Here is a 22,230-nt window from a genome sequence, read left to right as displayed (position 1 = left end):
ACAAGAGAACGATAAATACAATGCTTGTTATGATTGGAGATAATTTGCTTTTGCACAACTGCTTTTGTTGCTGAGAAACGCAGGATACACACTAGACCACTCTTACCATCCTGCAGGCCAGGAGAAGATCATCATCACATAAAAAGGAGACTTCAACGCCACGGCCACAGGGATCTACAGGCACGGACTGGTCCAAGATGTTAGCCTACTGGCTATTGGCTAATAGATAATAGATACGTGAACGGTGCTCGTGTGTCATAGTAGTTTCTGATTGGTTATCTTTAGGGATGCACCGAGTTCTGGGCCGATACCGATGTTTAAAATAACAATTTGGCCTATACAGATATCATTTTGACGTCTTTTTTTGACAGGGAACCAAAGAAATCTTCATTATGAACAAATAACTGACCTGTTTTAAAGTCTTTTGAGCCCTTCATCACTTCATCACACTATCTTTGAATGAGCACAAATTCAATCATGCTGTAATGTAATTATGAAACAAACAAACAAGTGATGTGACCCAACTAATTATCGGCCACTGTCTGCAATCGGTGAGCCTTTGTTTGCCGATGGCCAATTGCAGTCAACAAGGCCAATATCAGCTGATACCAATATAGGGGCAATATATCAGTGCATCCCTAGTTATCTTTGTGATTTAGTAACACATAATAACAAGATACACCACATCTGAAAGTCTGATTTTTCAAGTTCTGCTTTCACACGGCACAGAAAGCTGCTCTGAGCTGGCTTCAGGATGATCATAAGACATACTGGTGTCTGGTTTCACACAGAACTCACAACCAACAGTAAGCCAGCTTTCATGGCTTTTTTCATTTGTATGGAAGGGGGCGGGGCTTATCTGTCTCGGGTCTGAGACCATACCACCCAGTGTCATGATGACTGGGTTCTGTCTCGGGTCTGAGACCATACCACCCAGCGCCATGATGACTGGGTTCTGTCTCGGGTCTGAGACCATACCACCCAGCATCATGATGACTGGGTTCTGTCTCGGGTCTGAGACCATACCACCCAGTGTCATGATGACTGGGTTCTGTCTCGGTCTGAGACCATACCACCCAGTGTCATGATGACTGGGTTCTGTCTCGGTCTGAGACCATACCACCCAGTGTCATGATGACTGGGTTCTGTCTCGGTCTGAGACCATACCACCCAGCATCATGATGACTGGGTTCTGTCTCGGGTCTGAGACCATACCACCCAGTGTCATGATGACTGGGTTCTGTCTCGGTCTGAGACCATACCACCCAGTGTCATGATGACTGGGTTCTGTCTCGGTCTGAGACCATACCACCCAGTGTCATGATGACTGGGTTCTGTCTCGGGTCTGAGACCATACCACCCAGCGTCATGATGACTGGGTTCTGTCTCGGGTCTGAGACCATACCACCCAGTGTCATGATGACTGGGTTCTGTCTCAGTCTGAGACCATACCACCCAGCGTCATGATGACTGGGTTCTGTCTCGGGTCTGAGACCATACCACCCACTGTCATGATGACTGGGTTCTGTCTCGGTCTGAGACCATACCACCCAGTGTCATGATGACTGGGTTCTGTCTCGGTCTGAGACCATACCACCCAGCATCATGACGACTGGGTTCTGTCTCGGTCTGAGACCATACCACCCAGCATCATGATGACTGGGTTCTGTCTCGGGTCTGAGACCATACCACCCAGCATCATGACGACTGGGTTCTGTCTCGGGTCTGAGACCATACCACCCAGCATCATGACGACTGGGTTCTGTCTCGGGTCTGAGACCATACCACCCAGTGTCATGACTGGGTTCTGTCTCGGGTCTGAGACCATACCACCCAGCATCATGACGACTGGGTTCTGTCTCGGGTCTGAGACCATACCACCCAGTGTCATGATGACTGGGTTCTGTCTCGGGTCTGAGACCATACCACCCAGCATCATGACGACTGGGTTCTGTCTCGGGTCTGAGACCATACCACCCAGCATCATGATGACTGGGTTCTGTCTCGGGTCTGAGACCATACCACCCAGCATCATGACGACTGGGTTCTGTCTCGGTCTGAGACCATACCACCCAGCATCATGACGACTGGGTTCTGTCTCGGTCTGAGACCATACCACCCAGTGTCATGATGACTGGGTTCTGTCTCGGGTCTGAGACCATACCACCCAGTGTCATGACGACTGGGTTCTGTCTCGGTCTGAGACCATACCACCCAGCGTCATGATGAATGGGTGATGACTGGGTTCTGTCTCGGTCTGAGACCATACCACCCAGTGTCATGATGACTGGGTTCTGTCTCGGCCTGAGACCATACCACCCAGCGTCATGATGAATGGGTGATGACTGGGTTCTGTCTCAGTCTGAGACCATACCACCCAGCGCCATGATGACTGGGTTGCACGCGTTTAACATGTCTGCACATATTGCAGTGACATGAAAATGTAGTACGCCATCTTGTGGTTAAAATGACCGGTTTGGGCATTTATTTTGATGGATACCGGATCGGTTTTGTAGTTCTCAACACCAGCCCAAGCCTATCTGCACCCACCAAAAATCAAAGCCTTCTAGCATGCCCTTTCACGAGGATAGTGGTGCACGGGTATACATGACTTAAAGCTGCATTCAGCGATGTTTTTGTGTTCAAATAAGTGTTAAATGGCTCTATATTCTGACAGCAATCACTGAAATAGAGTGTTTGGTCAGTGACTTGAAACCCCCAACCCCCCGCTGCCGCTGTCATCTATCTCTCTCCTGTAGTCCTGCAGGCAGGGTGGACGTATCTCCGTAAACGTAACTCATAGAGACTCAGGGATGGCGGCATTGGATTCGGGGTGAAAAAATACATATAGTCCTCTATAGGCATCGCGATTGGACCTTCCGTTTCTCAGAAAATTTTAACTTTTCTCTGATTGGATCAAAATTGGCGGCGACCTCAAACTATCCAATCAGAGAAAAGTTTACATCTTCTGAGAAGCGGAAGGTCCAATCGCGATGCGACTCCATGAGTCTCTATGAGTTACGGTTGCGGAGATATGTCCGCCCTGCCTGCAGGACTACAGGAGAGAGATAGAGGACAGCGGGGGGGGGGGGGGGGGGGGGCACTGACCAAAGTCACTGACCAAACACTCTACTTCAGTGATTGCTGTCAGAATATAAAGTCATTTAACACTTATTTGAACACAAAAACATCACTGAATGCAGCTTTAAGCAGCATACTCAACTTCACAACACTCAAATGTGACGCCTGTCAAAGGTGCAAAGCAAAACTGCAATTGTGGGCGTGTCTTGGTGCAATGACAATGGCAAGTGGTGCACAATGACCATTTTTCTAACGAGGGGTTTGTCAATAACTGGACTGATCAAAGCTCAGGTGATCAGCTCCAGTGTCCCGGCCTTGAAATATGACTCAGCCATTCCTTAAAGGCTTATAAATACAAGTGATGTCGATCAACTCGACAGATTCCACGTTAAGATTTGTTCGTTAATTTTTTTCTTGGATTTCATCATTTCTCATCTGTCTGTTAGAAATGTATCCAGCTGAACCTGAAGTCAAATGGCTGAGCCAGATCTCTCCAACAGACACAGCGAGGGCCTTACCTCTGTGTATGGTATCGAAGCAGATGACGCACACGCGGGCCTCTTTCTCCAGGTACTTCAGTTTGCATTTCCTGTTGCAGCACACAGCACAGTACACCTGCCACAGTGGAGAGGAGGAGAGTGAGCACACAGTGGAGAGGAGGAGAGTGAGCACACAGTGGAGAGGAGGAGAGTGAGCACACAGCACAGTACACCTGCCACAGTGGAGAGGAGGAGAGTGAGCACACAGCACAGTACACCTGCCACAGTGGAGAGGAGGAGAGTGAGCACACAGTGGAGAGGAGGAGAGTGAGCACACAGCACAGTACACCTGCCACAGTGGAGAGGAGGAGAGTGAGCACACAGCACAGTACACCTGCCACAGTGGAGAGGAGGAGAGTGAGCACACAGCACAGTACACCTGCCACAGTGGAGAGGAGGAGAGTGAGCACATGAAGCAGGCAGAGACAATGAAGAGAAGTTCTGCTCTGTTTAGTTGTGACCCTGCTCTTCATCCTCCAGAAAAGAGACTGCAGGACTCAATGCATTGAACTTGGTTTTCACCAGGAACAAAAACACAAATATGACAATATCTCAACTTTGTCTACCCAGTCCCATAATGGTGATAGTAGGTTGTGTTGTGGACAATAAAACTGTCCTCTCTACTTCTGCTTTAGTCACTGGCCTTAAACTCCTTAACCCCATCTTGAGGGGACATGGCTCAGTTAAACTTCTTAACCCCAGCTTTAGGGGACATGGCTCAGTTAAACTCCTTAGCCCCAGCTTTAGGGGACATGGCTCAGTTAAACTCCTTAACCCCATCTTTAGGGGACATGGCTCAGTTAAACTCCTTAATCCCAGCTTTAGGGGACATGGCTCAGTTAAACTCCTTAGCCCCAGCTTTAGGGGACATGGCTCAGTTAAACTCCTTAACCCCATTTTTAGGGGACATGGCTCAGTTAAACTCCTTAACCCCAGCTTTAGGGGACATGGCTCAGTTAAACTCCTTAACCCCATCTTTAGGGGACATGGCTCAGTTAAACTCCTTAACCCCATCTTTAGGGGACATGGCTCAGTGGAGATCTATAAAGCGAGAGAGGAAAAAATAGCTGCTGACTCATGGCCTCTCTTCTGAGCGAATCCACTGAGCTATATTTGATCCTGGGAGGTCTTTTTTGTATTTAACCCTTTCTGACCTAAAACAAAAACAGCATAAAACATCTGTCTAAAAGACTACATACATGTTCCCGTCCCAGTGTGCCATCCCAGGTGACGTATTAAATGTTTTGAAAGGACATTTTGGAGAGCTGGCCTGCTTGGTCTTTGCTCTCGTGACTTGTGTTGGCCCTGCCTGCACTCAAGTGGAACTTTGTGAGTGTGCTCGCCTCGCATTCGCTGAGTTTGCCCACTTTTTTGATCCGACACATTCTGAGAGGTGACAGCGCAGTAGGCAAAAATAGACAAGGGAATGGGAGAATAACCTCTTCTCAGTGCTCCAGCAACCTACAGTATGTATTCATCTTCTCAAAAAGTAAGTAGCCTCAAACGAAAGAGGGCTTTTTTCTTTTCAACTGTTCCAAAAACATTACAAGTTAGATGCTAACAGTGGTCCCACAATTGCAGAGATATTTTAGAGTTTGGCATCTGAGAAACTACAAGTCTTCTTGAGAAAAAAAATGGATTCACAGTTTCTGTAAAGTAAATGCAGCATTACTTACTTCCAGAAGATAATCTTTATGATTGAAAACATAATTAGTTCACATAGTTTAGATATTTTGACCTACAAACTACAAAAAAAACACCTTGTTTGGTCAAATTTGAGACAGTCAGTTGTCTTGCACACAGTGAGATAAATAAAAAGTAGTGATGTTTCAATACAACAATCTTAGCATTATAATGGCCCCATGAAGGAACTATCACCATTGATTCCAAATAGAGTCGGATAAGAAATTGCCCCATGAAAGATGGCTGTTGTCTGCCATATGGTCCCATCCCATTCCAGAATAGGAATTCTGACCCGACCCGACCCGACCCCTCTACTTTATATCTCCATGGTGGCTGCAGGTAGCGGAATTTGACACAAAATCTGTACTTGTTTATTGAGAATATCCCACCGGCTGCAAAATATTGCTTTCAGAAGACTTTTCCATTGTCTTGTCATACAGGCACGACTCCACTGCACAAGGAAGCATTCGAGGAGGAGATCACATCGTTTCCTGTTAAGTCAGCCAACAACTGAGCTATGCTATGAGGTACAGAGGAAGAACACAGAGAGAAAGGGGCTGGACTATAAAATATAAAGGATACAATGACATGTGAAAAGTATAGAGTGGATTTATTACGTACCTTCCCACAGGCTCGACAGTGATGCCGCCTCTTCGTAAAGGTGAACTTCTGCCAGCAGTTCATACAGTTGGGGGCTTCAGAATCGGGCACCCAAGCAGGCTGCCTGCACCCCAGCCCCTCCAGTTCCTCTCCCTTGTCATCCACAGAGCCGGCAGCATCCGTGGACACCTCCCCGGGGTAAGGTGGAGGCTCGGAGAGTTCATCGTACCCATCCTGCAGCTCCTGGGGCGCGTATATAGGGCTAGGACCACTGTTGCTGCAATAATCCTCTGTCAGATTGGGGCTTGGTGGGGACGTGGGTGAATTCCTCGCATCCTGTATTGCACTCGGCCCTTTTGAGGAACCGCTGGGCGTCTGAGCCTGCTGCTCCCCTACCTCTCCTGCTGGGGGCGATCTAGCGACTTGGCAGTGTAGCTGTTTCGGTCTCGCACCTCCATAGGAGGACTGAGGATCAGGGCTACCACTGTGCTGGGACAGATTAGTGTTGCTGCTCAAAGAGTTGCTGACTCTGGAGGAGAGCTCTGGCTCTAGTTGGTAGGAAGTGCAGGAGTCCTGCGACAGTGAAGGAGGAGTCGGGTTAGAACTCCCCTCTTCAGACGTACAAACTGTTCTGTCACTCTCTGGAGCAGCAGCGTCCTCCAGGCCCTGCCGCCTGGCCCGGCCGCAGGTCCTCAGCTCCTCTTCCGCCAGCCTGTCCTCCAGATCCCCATTCAGTTCTGGCAGAACCTCATGACGACTCCACTCTCCGGACCTGCTGCAATAAGAGACACCTTCAACCTGCTCTGCCTCGGTGTGGGCCTGCAGGAATGCATCCAACTCCTCATCTGTCACCAGCAGCTCGGCCTGGTCGCTCTCGGGGAGATACTCAAAGCCAAACTCGGGTAGATCGACTGGGCTGAGTTCTGAGAGACGGGAGGGGGCGGGCTCTAAAGCAGGGGCGCCGGGAGATCCAAGAGAGGGTTGCTGCTCCTCCAGCGACCCCCTGCCTTCTGCAGTCCGCTGACACATGGAGACTACCAAGTGAACCGGCTGCCCTGAATGGGTCCTCTGCTCTCTGGCCTCCACGGCTGACAGGAGGTCTGCCTCTGTGTTCTCACATGTTCCTGCGTCATCGTCCTGCCCTGCAGCTTGCACAGGCTCATCGTCTGCTTTTCTTGGGCTCAGCAGAGCTCCACACATGGACACAGCTATGGGCAGGCAGGACAAGCCCACCGGTTCGCTGTCTAAGGTGTTGAGACTTGCAGGAGGAGACTCGGCCTCACCTGTGTCCAAGGGTTCTTGCGAATCGTCCCCTTTACTGTCTTTGATGATATCAATAGGCAGGGTTCCCTCTTGGTCACAGTGGTCCACTTGCTGGTTTAGGCAAGCCACGTCCTCGTCCTCTCGTTCCACCTCTCTGTTCGCAGACTCGGCGGTCTTCTTTGGCGACGGTGCATCATCTGCAGACTCACAGCCCCGCTCCACTGCGGCTGGCAGAATGACATCCAGCAGACTGAGTGAGGCAGAATGTCCACCAACTGGCTGGTGGTGGCAATCTAGTCCCAGCTGCTCCACTTGACCTACAGAGGCCTGTTGGTCATCGGCGTCTCTATATCCAGCGCCCAGGCTCAACCCCCCTACCCCTACAGCAACCGCAGGGCTGTCAAAGTCCACAAGCAGTCCCTCTGCCTGCATCTGCTTCTCCACCACGTCCAGCCCGCTGAACGCCTCATGGCTGTTGGCCCTGACCAGGAGGGCGGAGCTCGTGTCGTTGACGAGGTCGCACACCGGCTTCAGCGCTCGATCCGGGCAAGGAGGTGCAGAGCTCTTTGATGGCCGGCGATCCACAGAGGAGAGGAGGTCCACCGCAGTGAGAGGCTGCCCCTCGGCCTCGCTGTCGCCAGTGCTGCGGCTGTGGCCGGGACAGCTCGGGGCAGAGCCATAGTGAAGAGAGTTCAGGTCGGGGAGGCTTTTTGGGAGCGTGGAGGCCTCTGAGGGTAAACACTGAGAGCCCAGTGAGGAGAAGGGGTACGCAGGAGGCTTCAGGAAAGATTTGCAGTCGTGTTCATCTGCAACGAGGTCGGAAAAAGAACAGAGCGAGTTAAAAAATATATATATATAAATATCCTTTATTTGGGCCAGTTTCAGTGTGCTCTAATTGGCCCAAATAAACGTTTGTTGTACACATCTGTGCAGTGTTGGGGGTAACTCATTATAAAAGTAACATTTATTTATTTATTTACTCTTTATTTCGACAGAACAGTGCACAATTCATGAACAGCCATCTGTATAGAAATACAGGGTAACTGTAAATATGCCGGAGTTAGCGGGAGCTAATTTTCATCCACAGTCCTCATTATACGAAAAGAAACATACAATGAGACAAAGCATGGTAAACGACAACAACACAGAAAAAGGGTAAGCACTGGCAGTACTAATACCATACTAAAAACTATGCTAAAATACACTACTAAAACTAATGCCAGCATGAGGATAAATATAGACTAAAATTAATACAAAACTAAAATGGTGAAGTACAGAGTGCAATAAGAGAATATATTACATGTAATATATTACTTTTAGCAGTAACTCAGTAATATAACTTATTACTTATAGGATTTCAGTAATATTATACCAGTTACTTTGTCAAGTAACTCAAGTTACAAATTGAGTTACGGTAATTTTTTTAAATCAAAGCACATATTAAATCATTTCCTAATCAAACTGTTTTTATGCAAATAACCACTACAGATGACAGTAACAAAGGAAAAGGATAACATTTAGAATTTTGGATTGTTTACACTGACTTCAAGACGGTTTAAATTATTTTTGGGGACGTTTCCGGGGCGGCGATGTCATTCTACTACTGGTGTTATTACAGTGAAAGTAAATGCAAAAGTAGTGTAATGAGTAACAAGTTACTCTACACAGACAGTAATATTGTAAAGTAACTTATTACTTTCAAATGAAAGTAACTAGTAATATGTAGTATTATATTACATTTTTAAAGTAACTTGCGCAACACTGCATCTGTGTCACATGATCAGTGTAGTGCGTTACAGTATCTTTCCGTTCACGATCTTACCTGTATTGAGCTCGAAGTCATCGAGCAGTTTGTCCAGATCACACACAGCTGCCTTGAAGAAGCTGTCCATGCTGGGCTGAAACAGAGTCTCACACCTCCAACTCCTAAAACAAAGAAAAAGAAAAGGAGTGTCGGAGGTGTCAATTTTATTTCTCCTTTGCAGGAAAGCAGACCCGCCGGTCACGGTCACTGTCTGTGCATTTATCTCATGTTGATCGTCTCAAAGTTACGTTTCTTCAAATCGATTAATATCATTGGGGACGGCCACAAGTAAAAACGCCCATTCTGTTTGTAGGGATGTCAATTTTCGGTTAATTTCACTTTCGATTAACCGACGCTAATAATCGATTAACCTATCGGTTAATTCATAATTTTTTAATTTTTTTTTTTTTTTTTTTTGTCTATTTACTCAATGAGCTCATGCCCAAACAAGGCGTGTCTATTTAGATGCTGAAATGTTAATGCTTTTTGTGTTCGAATTATGCCTTTATTTTTTGTTGGCTTTGCTGAAATTTATAAGTTTATTGCCACATTTTGATCAGGTAATCATTCCAAAATCATTCTGGCTCTTATATGGATGACAAGGAAATATATTTTTGAGAGCTTTATTTCCTGTTTATGTAAACATTACAACAACAACAATCTGTTATTTGAAATAACAGATTTTTTTTAATATTAACTGATAGACCGACAGCAATAACCGAACAACGACGTTAGCGACGGTTAATCGATTAACGGTTAACCGTTGACATCCCTATCTGTTTGCAACATAGGACTTTGATTTCACTAACTAGTCGTTTAATTTACTCCGTATTCTGTAGCCATCCCCCAACCAGTCAGTGCAAAGCAGGCAGCGGGCTGAGAGCTATCACTCAGGGAAACTCTGGCAGCGAGGAGGAGGCGGGGTCATAAAGTTATACTCCACTCAGGGGCACTTTACACGAGGACGGTTTCCTATGGTGACGGGGAATTATTGGATCGTTAGTGCCTCCCTTTTAGACGGCGACGGCGAATTTGGGCTTAGGAAACGACACATTTTTAAACCACCCTCCAGAGTGGAATTCTTTGATACGCCCCCCGCTGATCATTCCATGTAATCGCTTTGAGACGGCACATTTCAGAAACTCTGACGTGCCTGCACACGCGACACACGCGATTACGCCATAGCCGTGCACGAGTTGGCAACCATTTTCAAAATAAAACGTCAGTATGAATGAAGTTTGGCAACATTCAGAATTAAGCTACACTGCGGCCAACTTCAGTTACATGTTCATAACGTTACTGCTGCGAGGAGCCGATGGCTGTACCCGGTCGGCATTTAACGTTAGTTACAAAAGCACGTTGACAGTGTTTTCTCACTGCCAGTAGCCTACAGTGGGGTTTGACAGATAGCACACTCAGCGTTCCCGGTCCTCGCTGCTCGTTAAAGATTTCCAATAGGCGTTATTCTGATAAACTGGTCACATATATGTTACATTCTCACCCGACAAATATTAAAACTTTAAAACAGTTTGTTTGCTTGAAAAAAGCGTTTTGGCAAGTCTAAATGACTGCGGAAGGCGTACTCTACTTCGGTGTTTAAAACAGGAAAGACGAGTACAAAATTACTTCATGCAGAAGCGTCCTTGTATGGGCAAAGAATAAGGTGATCACACTGCCACCTAGCGCCCCGGCATGTACATTACGGCGTTTTAAAAATTCAACAGCGCTCATGTAAACAGGGAGAAGGTGTGAAGGAAAAGGTGTGAAGGAAACGCTATTGTGTCGTTTCTTCCAGAAACTGTCCTCGTGTAAAGGGCCCCTCAATGAGGCAATTTACACCTGGCACTAACACGCGTTTCCTGTGATCAGATTGCAATCTGATCACAGAAAACGCATGTTAATGCCAGGTGTAAATGGCCTCAATGTCTTGTCACCATGACTTTGCTGCCCGGTGTCGCACAGGAGCCACTCGGTCTAGTTTCATTCAGATCGCTCACGCATGCCAAGCAGTGGCAAACTGCTGAGTGCAGCATGACTGTCAGCTGTTGTCACAAGGAAATATGAATGTCTGTGTGTTCCTGTCACCCAATACAAGGAGATTAGGAAATAATAATGGTCACATACACAACTCCGCCTTTGCAAAATTAGGGATGCACGATATATCGGCAATCATATCGGTATCGGCCGATGTTAGTCATTTTTTAACATATCGGTCATATCGGTATCGGTCAGATGTTGCAATGTTAATATCGGTTATCATTATCAGCCAAATTCTTCACATTGATATGAAATAATGCAGTAAATCTATGATTTATGGGCTTTTCCAAAGGCTTTGCAAATAAAGAAATGCATAACTTTTTCAAATTCAGTGTTAACATGTGTTTTTCAGTATGTACAAAATGTGATGATCATAAAAATGTGGTTTTATACAGATCATATCGACATCGGTAAATATCGGTTATCGGCCATAACAGCAATGTTAATATCGGTTATCGGCATCGACCAAAATTTTCATATCGGTGCATCCCTATGCAAGCTGCGGTAAAATCAATCACAGCCTCGTGGGGTTTAATACTTTTATTAATATGGCATAAAACAGGTGGTCCTTGATTATGTTCGACTGAGCAGTGTTCAAAGCCGTTGTAAAATACTCTTCAGTATGAACTAGAGCTGGGTATTGGTTCAAATTTCAAGAATCGATTCGATTCCGATTCACAAGGTTGCGAATCGATTAATTTCGATTCGATTCGATTCGATTCCGATTCGATCGATTTCAATATGTTTCAAAATGTTTTTTGATCTGTACCCTGAATTACATGTCCAGTTATGTAACACAGGGGTTCCCAACCAGCCAAGTAGATACACGGGGGAAAAAAGTTGCAGACCTGTTGTCAATTTTAATGGTTTTAGTTACACATATATTTACTCACCAGGTGGTGACAAAGGGTAAATAACAGCCTTTTCATCTGTCAATAAAGACACTTTCACAATTATGCACAGTGATTTGATTTCAGCCTATATAATTTCTAAAAGTAGATATTAATGATCAAACATTTCCATTCATGGGGGTCTGGGGTGGTGGGTGGGTAGTTAGAAGGATTGTGCAAAATTGGGCGGGGAGGAGGGGCATTATAGGGATTTAAAACACGCTATTTAACAAATTTGTATTTTTTTGGTTAAATTTCCCTTGCCCTTCCCTTTTCTCATTTATTCTTGCTTATCAATGTTTATTTGGTCATTTGTATTGATCCAGGGGAGAATAATAACCCAGTGTTTGGTGTTCTTATCTCGTTTTTCCCAATTCGAGAAGACATGTTTAAACTCCTCTCTTTGGTTTGATGTTGATATAACTACATTCTTTCCTTGTAAATGGTAAATGGCCTGCATTTATATAGCGCTTTTATCCAAAGCGCTTTACAATCAGTAGGTAGTCTACATTCACCCATTCATACACCGATGGCGGCAGGCTGCACGCAGGGTGCCTACACACCATCGGGAGCAATTTGGGGTTAAGTGTCTTGCCCAAGGACACAACGACAGCAGCTGGGAGGGAGCGGGGATCGATCGGACCAATCGGTCATTGGCCGACCCGCTCTACCTCCTGAGCTAAAGCCGCCCTTGTTTTGTTTTGTTTTTATATATAATATATATTTATATATAATACCAATAAAAAAATTGATAAAAAAAAACAAAAAAAAAAAACATTTCCATTCATGTAGCCTACAGTATTTGTTTTTGTTTCAACTACAAACATAAATAAACGTCAACTTGAAACTATGTTTCAACTACCACACAGCATAATATTTTAGCCTGTTAATTAAAAAAAAATCTTTTTTTTAATCGATCTCTGGACATATGAATCGATAATCGAGGATTAAAATAAAAATCGATTAAAAATCTGAGAATCAATTTTTTTGAACCCAGCCCTAGTATGAACACGCACCTGTGACCGCATCACATTGGATTACTGTGCCATTCTCAACCTCTCTCGCTGTGTCTGTGTGATGGTCCCTGTACTGTAGTACCCCATTCATACAACATGACCTCATGCAAGAACTGTCCCAGGACATTCCTGGAAAAGGCTGCATGTCTGACAGGGCTTATCATCACACCCTAAGTGCCATGATAGGCTATGTGATCATTTTGAATGGGATTCCCTGGAATGCCAGGAGAGACATTACATTACCGGGACTGAATGGGTCGTGCGGAAGGGGGAAGGGGATCCCTATTATTGATGGAATAAACAACTGATAGCAAAGTCTGAATGTTTTCAAACTAGCAGTATCAATCAACAATGTGCCATAAACGTTCAGATCTTTGGATAAATGCTATCCGAACACGTTAGCCCACGCTTTTTCCCAAAATGAATCATGACAACCAGCTGCCATAAAGCCACGCTCTACGCACTAGAAAAAGAAGCAGGAGGTAATACATTGCAGTTTACTACAGTTTTAGATGTTATAATCTTGACCACAGGAATCAGGCCAAAAATGATTAATTTAATATTATTAAAGACCCATTCAGCAACTTTTCCAAGTTTTGCTATTGGGGAAACTGCGCCCTCTGGGTGCAATAGCATCAGTATCGATGATGTACATGTTGTGACATCGGGTACTCACCACGTGATGAAACAATAATCCATAGTTACGTGAAGCATCATTTTCATTCCGCTGCACAGCGCATGCACGCATCTTGCCTCCGGGACGCAGGCACAAAACTGCTTAGTCCCAGGAGAGGCCTTTGGAGGGCGGTGTGTGACCAATAGAGGTGACATTCTCCCTGTTGCAAGTCAATGTACCATCTTCATTGACTAAAAACAGTAAAAAGCACTTATATTAAGGTGAAAAAGTTACTGATTGGGGCTTTACTTCATTCAGGTGTCCCAAGTTTTTATCAGATGTCAGAAAAATGCTGATTGAAAATCCTGAAGTTGGTGTAACTGAACAACACCAACAACTACCTGAGATACTGAGGCAAACGAAGTGCTTTCTCCAGGCTGCTCAATTACTGTGGCCGTCATGCCTGGGTAGCACACAGACTGCAGCCTTTTCCATAGAGCTCACCTGATGGTCTGCTCCACAACTGGGTCAACAGGTGTGAAGACCAACCCCATGCCTCCCAAGGCCACTGATGTAAAGAGACGCTGTGAATAAACATGTCCGAAAAATGTGATGGTAAAATTCAGAAACCAGTTCATTCTCATCTCAAAATTCCTGCAAAATTGTGGAATGGGGAAAAAGCAAGTTCCCTTAAATTAAAAAAGATAATTACTATGGTTTGAGACTACTAGGTTACACATGAGATTTTTTTGTACCATCTACACTGTAGCCAGGTGCTCGAGCAAGAAGTGCAGTTCCAGCTGCACAGACTACAGTGAATATTTCAGCTAAAAAAAAACGGGATGTAAATGACGTCTTTTCAAGTAAACTTGGCATCTGGGGGCTTTTGGAGACTTGGATTATTACGCCAGGTGAACCGTATGGAAGCATTTTGTTTGTTTTTTGTTTTTACATTTTTGCTCGTGAGGCCAAATGCAATTTGGACTCATCAGTGACATCACATGTAACAGAAATGACCCTCTTGTTGTATTGGTGTTTGTTTATCATATGAAACAGGTCAGAAGTATTTAGGGTGAAAAGTTTTAGAATACAAATGGTTCCAATGGCAGCAAAGTGTAGCCAACAAATGTGGTAGTACGCATGTGTAACCTGTGTTGTGTTGACAGCACTGGCAGCAAGGGCTCCAGGGGTGGAACGGGATTCGATCCGCCGGCCTCCCGCTTCCAAAGAGCATGCGCTAAGTTCACTAACCACTATGCCAAGAGAGCGGAGATGGTTAATAGGCCTTTATACGCCGTGTCGAGTGAGTTTAACCAACTTACTCGCTACCACTCGGGACTGACGAGGAGTCGAGGACTCAGTCATTCCTTAGACTTGCTTAATCGAGGTTATGATTATGAGGGGGTCCTTGGAATAGATTCCCTGACCCCAAAACCTGTTGGGAACCCTTACAGTAGAGGGTATACAGTACACTATACAGTAGGCCTACTGTATGTTACTACTGTACTGTAGTTATTCAGATGCAGTGTAGAAAATACAAAAACTCGAGAAAAGTACTAAGTATTGCAAATTAAAGAGAGGATGTCAGCTATGACAATGAATTTGTTTGAATTTGGAAGTGAGAAATGACCAATTCGTTTTGAATGTGTTAGGTAATGTAGTATATTAGGTCATAGGTCAAAATATTCTTTCCAAATTAAATTTTGAATTTGTAATCTTACTAATATATTGATCAATATGCTGCTGTACTGTGGGGTGATAAGTTAACGTTACAGTAACCTTGTAACTTCACCAGTGATAGGAATGAGGAAATCAACCTTACTCAAGACAAGGCTATAATTGATTTATAATAAATCAATCACAGTGAAATTAGCCCATTTTCAAGGCCCCCTATTTTCAGCTGAAAATGTCCATTGCCCAACAGCCCTAGGCCAATCATCATAGTCACTTAGCTATACTCATTCATTTATTCTGGCAATATCCACACAGTTGTACAGTTCTTGCCCATGTATCATCCTGTTCAGCCACAAGTGAAGATTTAGGATAAAAGTGTCTGCAGCTGAAGGTGGGTGCAGACTAGACTAGAGGAGGTGAGGTCCGGTGCCATGGGCAAGGACAAGCCCAGCTAATACTTGACAGTTTTGCTTTGTGTCAGTTAAATAACATTGCCATAATAGTCCACATCGGAAACAAAGCAGCTTTTATTAATGTTACGTTCACAACGTCAGTATAAAGGCGAACTGGGGTTATCTGTTAAAACGCTTTACAACACTCACTAGCAAACCAAAAGCTAGCAACTAAGCCAAACCGCTAACAACGCTACATCATAAACAAAAGACACTTAGCATTTAGCTTAAGCGTTAAATGTTGGACAGCTGTGGCTGACTGTCCGTAGCTAAGCTAAGCGTATCTCTCGAACGTCACCAATCAATAGCCGTTCGTTTCTAATTTTAGGTCAATTAAACGGGTGAAGTTAACCCTATTAGCTTGCTAGCTAACGCAGGCTAGCGTTAACTAGCTAGCTAACTGTTGGTTAACTTGGGTTGTTTCGAGTCCTTACCAGCCAGCACTGTTATTCCATCACTGCCGTCGTCCTCAGCGTTTATGCGCTTCTTCCGATTTAAGAAAAGGTCAAAATGTCACTGATGTCATTTCATTCTTCAGACAGCAAAAGTTGGGAAGCTAAATGAGTTTTATTGGAGATGTAGTTTCTCCACTCAAGCGGCCATCTTGAACAGACTGTAGGGAGGTCACAGTCACAGGATCTGCTAACACAACACACACTCCATATACTGGGAAGCCAGCCTGGAGAAATATATGTAGCCTATAGCTATCATACAATACACAGAGCCTACATTTGTTCCAGGGATGCAAACTAGTCACCTTTTTCATCCCAAAATATGACAAGTATTTCTGGGTGGTTTTATGTCTGCCCCATAAATAAATGGGAGGGAGCTAGGGCTCTGTCTGTTTCAATGGTCTCTCTGTCCCACTGATGACATCAATAGTGATGTCATAAATTCACTCACTCACACACACACACACACACACACACACACACACACACACACAAGGCTATAGTTCAGTGATGATGTCACTGATGATGTCACAAAATGAGGATGTCACAACTTTGCATCACTGATGACATCATAATTGCTCTTATGACATCACTGATGATGTCACAATCAATATGACATCACTTCCGGGACAAAATTGAAAGAGAGAACATTGCCCACATGCTCCCTTTTATAGATATACTAGGTATCTTGCGCACGTAGCAGTCCGAGTTGTCATGAATGCGGTAACAGACCCCCCACATCTGATAAGATTTTAGCTTTTGCGACAATCCTCCCACCTGGTGTTGGGGTCCTTAGACTGATTGCATTGGGCCTGGTGCATTCATTGGGCGATGCGCCTTTTGTTCTGTTTGTAGTTTGTGTTGTCTAGTTATTTTCCATTAGTTTTAGTTAATACATTGTTTTAACTTCTACTTTGGTGTTTGACTCCCTTGTTACTTCCTTGAGCCCGGTTGTAACATATAAGGGGAGTCATAAACCAAAGTGATTTACCTTCACCAGCCATTCAAGATTGGGCATAGAGGGCTTCTGAAAAGAGATCACAGCTCCCCATATTGAGTCACCAAGCTTGTATTATAAAATAGAACTGGCCTTCTCCTATTGACTGGTCTTTGAACCAGGTGATGTCACCACCTGTTGTACTCTATAGAGGGCTACATCACAGGACAGATACATCAGGCTTTATTGAAGTTCTGCCATACATGATCAGGCCAGTGGTGTAGTCTAGTTTTTGTAGTGGGTATACTGTAAATTTCAGCTTGGAGTGAGATATGTTTCCATGCGGGGGTGGGTGGGGGCGGGGAGCTATGAGGGGGTTCCATTATTATTATTATTATTTTCTTATTATTCATTATTATTTCATTTATAAGAAGTTAACACAATTACAAAATGTAGACTGTCTTGATCATATTTTCACTGTTATCTCTCTACCTAAACTTTTTGTGCCTGAGGCACACCAAAGGGCAAGATAAAATCTCAAGGCACACCTATATATCTGCGCAAAATAGCCTCTATAACATGTGTTATAACAACTACCGGTATATTACTTGTGAAATATTTATTAACAAAATAATTGGAAATCATTTGAAACTTTGTAAAATGATTACATCAAAGAAGCAACGCACCCACTGTTTGTGTAGTTGTAGGCAATATTTGCAATCAGGCTCCAAAATTAACTTTTTTGTCCAATAGATAATAGATTGGTTAATAGATTACCATTGTTCTTTTGCTGGTGAGTGAAGCAAATCTATCAGCCACTTGCATATTTGACCAACAGTTGGCTGGTGGCTGGTGCTAATTTTGGACCCTGTTTCAAAATCCCAAGGCACACCTGGGCTTGCCTCAAGGCACACCAGTGTGCCTATAGCTAGGCACACCATTTGGGAACCAGTGACGTAGACTACACCACTGGATCAGGCTACATCATCCTCAATGGATGTTGCCAGGCAACACAATAAATGGGATGTCAAGATTAAGCTAGTTTGAATTTTGTTGTTAAGTGGCAGGTAATAACCGTTAAAGAGAGGAAGGCCTTTGTGTGTCGTTGTCACGCAAGCCCAAATACAATTTGACTAAGGACTTAGTGGACTTAGAGCATAAAGGTGTTTACTGTAGTAGTATGTGCGAATTTAGTGGCAAAAAAAGAAGTGCAGCACTTGGCTCAAAATGTACTGCTTTGGTGGTCAAGGGAACGCATAACTGCGAAGGCATGTAAACACGTATGCACACACCAGGTTCAGGTTAACTGCTAAGGCGTGTAAACCTCTTTATTTAGCTCAGTGTAAACACGTATGCACACACCAAGTTCAGGTTAACTGCTAAGGCGTGTAAACCTCTTTATTTAGCTCAGTGTAAACACGTATGCACACACCAGGTTCAGGTTAACTGCTAAAGGTGTGTAAACCTCTTTATTTAGCTCAGTGTAAACAGTATGCACACACCAGGTTCAGGTTAACTGCTAAAGGTGTGTAAACCTCTTTATTTAGCTCAGTGTAAACACGTATGTACACACCAGGTTCAGGTTAATGTTTTATTAAACATGCAGCAGAGGCAAAGCGAGCATGAGTAGAAGTTTGATAACTATAAATTAAAAGTTTGGATAAGATCAAAGTAGCATACTTGATTGTATTGTCTGTATTTGACCCATCCTATTCCTAACTACCTAAAAGCAGTGGGCAGCCACAGTGCCTTTATTAAGGGCATTGGCACTTGGCAGTAGGGTCTCAACATCCCTAACTTGCATGTCTTTTGAATATACAATTAGCATTCTGCTGTTATAATATAAACAAAAGGGTAAACAGCTGGTCCCCCACCCTCCAAATTGTTTGTCTCCATAAGACCCTACCATCTCCATAGAAATGTCTGTACAAATCGACTACTGCAGTGATACTCAACTTGCGGCCTGCGGGCCACATGCGGCCCGCGGGCGCCCCCTGTGTGGCCCGCGATGGAATTGCAAAAAAAAAAAGAAAAAAAGTACAGTGCACCTGAACGCAACATGCAAGATACCCGCTGAATAAGTGTCCAAATGTTCATGTCATTCTGGCCAATACTCCACTTCTGTTATAGCATTTCAGTCTGGAATATGGAATATCTTTCAATAATCAATGAGTGTGACTACACAATTCGGTACTTCCACAGCTTTCCTGGGAATCTGATTTTTCTCATACAGAATTTTCACAGCAAAGGCCAGAGATGAGGAATATCTCTGGCCTTTGCTGTGAAAAAATTGACAAATACCACCGTCTGCTCGCTACCCAGGCACTTATGTATGTACTTAACCTAACTAACTTAACCTAACTAACTATCCGGTGTGCACAACATTGTCAGACTAAACTCCGGCTGGCACCCCAAAAACCTACAATCCACTACAGAAAAATGGATATTGTTTGTTTATTAACTGGCCCCTGGCCTTCTATCATTTCACGAAAGTGGCCCCCGGGCAAAGCAAGTTGAGTATCCCTGGACTACTGTGTGATGTGTGTGTATTCCTCAGGGTCAATAGCACTCCCCTAAGGATAACAGTGCAGGGATACTCGGTCCACTTGTGTGTCACTACATGAATTCATGTTTGTCAGAGAATCGTTAGCATGAGCGCAAACATGAAAGAATAATAATAATAACCTTTATGTGTGTAGTGCCTTTCATACACAACGTGCAGCTCAAAGTGCTTTACATCAATAAAAGACAGATAAAAAGATCAAGTTGACCTGCTAGAAGTCACCTGGCACAGCATATCTCTGTTGACGCTGTAAAGAGCAGCAGTGTGTAAAGTCAGAGCAGCAGAGGTGCACTCAGCTGTGCGCCACAAGATGCACCTCACTCCATCAGTTAACTGCTGTGCCTTTGAGTCTCCCGTCCTGGACCAGGCTCTGCCTCCGATCCTCATCCTGGAGTTCGTCTTTGGACTGATGGGGAACCTCATGGCCCTGTGGATGTTCATCTTTCACATGGACACCTGGAAGCCCAACTCTGTGTACCTGACCCACCTGGCTGTGGCGGACTCCGTCCTGCTGTTCTGCCTGCCCTTCAGGGCCGACTACTACAGGCGTGGGAAGAACTGGCTCTACGGCGACGTGCCGTGTCGCATCCTGCTCTTCCTGCTGGCGGCCAACCGCACAGCGGGGATCTTCTTCCTCACCGCTGTGGCCGTCGACCGCTACCTCAAGATTGTCCACCCCCTACACCGCATCAACCGCCTGGGCCTGGGGCACGCTCTGTGGGTCTCCCTCGGCCTGTGGGGCCTGATCCTTTTTGCTACCGGATACCTGCTCACTGATGAGCATCTCTTCGACCACGACAACCGCACACAGTGCGAGAGTTTCAACATCTGCATGGGCTTCAGTGCCCTCTCGACCTGGCACAATGCTTTTTATGTCATTCAGTTCTTCCTGCCCACTGCCATTGTTGCCTTCTGCACAATACGCATCACATGGCAGCTGAAAACCAAGACTCTGGACAAGAGGGGGAAAGTCAAACGGGCCGTCCATTTTGTTTTAGCCGTAGCGTTGATCTTCAACACTTGTTTCCTGGCGAGCACCGTGTCACGCATCGCCGTGTGGATCCTCAAGGCGTGGTACAGTGAGTGCAAGTACTTCAGGGAGGCCAACCTGGCCTTCTACACCTCGGTGTGTTTCACATACTTCAACAGTGTCCTCAACCCTATCGTGTATTACTTCTCCAGCCCTGCCTTCAGTGGTAGCTTCCATAAAGTCCTAAACAAACTGCTGGGAAAGAAAGAAGACCAGGAGCGCGACAAGGAGCAGGCGGCACCATCTGAGAACGGTGTTTTCACCATTGAAACAAGAAGGATATGAAGTCACGCCAGGCAGCGTTATAGAGCACGCAAGCTGAAGTATCACATGCCTCATACACTCACCAAGTCTCCTGAAAGTGGACCTTGTTAGATGGTTAGATGGATTGATAGAGGCCTGCCTGTTGCTGGCATCATTTTTATAACATATCAGGGGTTCCGCGCACGCGCACACACACACACACACACACGCACGCACACAAACACACACACGCACGCACGCATGCACACACACACACACACACGCACGCACACACACACACACGCACACACACAAACGCACACACACACGCACGCACACACACAAACGCACGCACTCACGCACGCACACACATGCACGCACGCACACACACGCACGCACACACAAACACACACCTGTCAAAATTAGACTGTGAAAAAGCGGATCCTGGGCCCTTTGAAATCTGTTGTCTGTTGTTGTTGTTGTTGTTGTTTTAATGTTCTGGCAGACCACCAGGTGGAGCCACCAAGACATAGATTATTATTAACTACAATAAAATGATGAAAGTAGGTTTAAGGTCAAATATTTGGATGTAAAATGGTAATTGCAACTTTGTAAACATTTAGCATTATCAACTTGTATTGATGTAACAAATGTAATTATTTGTTACTGTTATGAAAATGTTACTTTGGTTCAGGAGCTGTGTTCAATCTAAGAATGTGTTGTTTCTAATGAATGCTCTGAATGTTAATCACATACTGGATGTAATCTTTGTTCCAAAATGTGTTGTACCATGACTCTGTCAGCGCTAACTTAGCATAATGTCAGCTCTCTGTGTGTCATTGCAGACACATAAAAGACTCTTTCCCTTCGAAGAACTGATGCAGCTTTTATGCTGGGTGCATCTCTTCATCTCATGAGACCTTAATCATATTTATTATTATTATTATTATTATTATTATTATTATTATTATTATTATTATTATTATTATTATTATTATTATTACAATAACAATAATAATACTACTAATTTGTTACGTTTATAGCAAAAAGAGAAACACCTAAACCCCATTGGATTTGTGCTGGTGCCGCCTTGTCGAGGACCGCAAACAGACTTTTTCTTTCTCAATTAGGCCCGCCTTCCTTATTTCAACACATTGTGTTATGACTGAAAGCCCAACATTTCGATGTCAGTCTTTTTCAGGGGCCAAATAAATCTACATACATAGCCTACATACATACATAGCCTACATACATACATACATACATACATACATACATACATACATACATACATACATACATACATAAATAAATACACACACTCATCTTAATCTCATTATTTGGAATGCA

General features: G+C 44.5%; 1 protein-coding gene and 1 pseudogene across 2 annotated transcripts in view; one reads left to right on the top strand and one right to left on the bottom strand.

Moving 5' to 3' along the window:
- The window catches only part of zfyve16 (zinc finger, FYVE domain containing 16), a 48,718-nt gene extending 32,527 nt beyond the window's left edge, over positions 1-16,191 (bottom strand). The window contains exons 1-4 of the mRNA XM_083638938.1: positions 16,090-16,191; positions 8,989-9,092; positions 5,925-7,972; positions 3,600-3,696 (exon numbers count right to left, since the gene is read on the bottom strand). Coding sequence (XP_083495064.1) covers positions 3,600-3,696; positions 5,925-7,972; positions 8,989-9,058 — 2,215 coding nt within the window. The 5' untranslated portion in view covers positions 9,059-9,092; positions 16,090-16,191. The remainder of the gene's footprint in view (positions 1-3,599; positions 3,697-5,924; positions 7,973-8,988; positions 9,093-16,089) is intronic.
- A 3,726-nt stretch (positions 16,192-19,917) lies between these two features.
- On the top strand, positions 19,918-20,922 carry LOC310777761 (hydroxycarboxylic acid receptor 3 pseudogene; annotated as a pseudogene). Its single transcript has one exon. The product of its transcript is annotated as a hydroxycarboxylic acid receptor 3 pseudogene (transcript).
- The last annotated feature ends 1,308 nt before the right edge of the window (positions 20,923-22,230 follow it).

This window comes from Poromitra crassiceps, assembly GCF_964638095.1.
Source record: "Poromitra crassiceps genome assembly, chromosome: 6".
Lineage (NCBI taxonomy): Eukaryota > Metazoa > Chordata > Actinopteri > Beryciformes > Melamphaidae > Poromitra > Poromitra crassiceps.
Note: the sequence above shows the minus strand (reverse complement) of the source record. Positions and strands in the feature narration are given on the sequence as shown.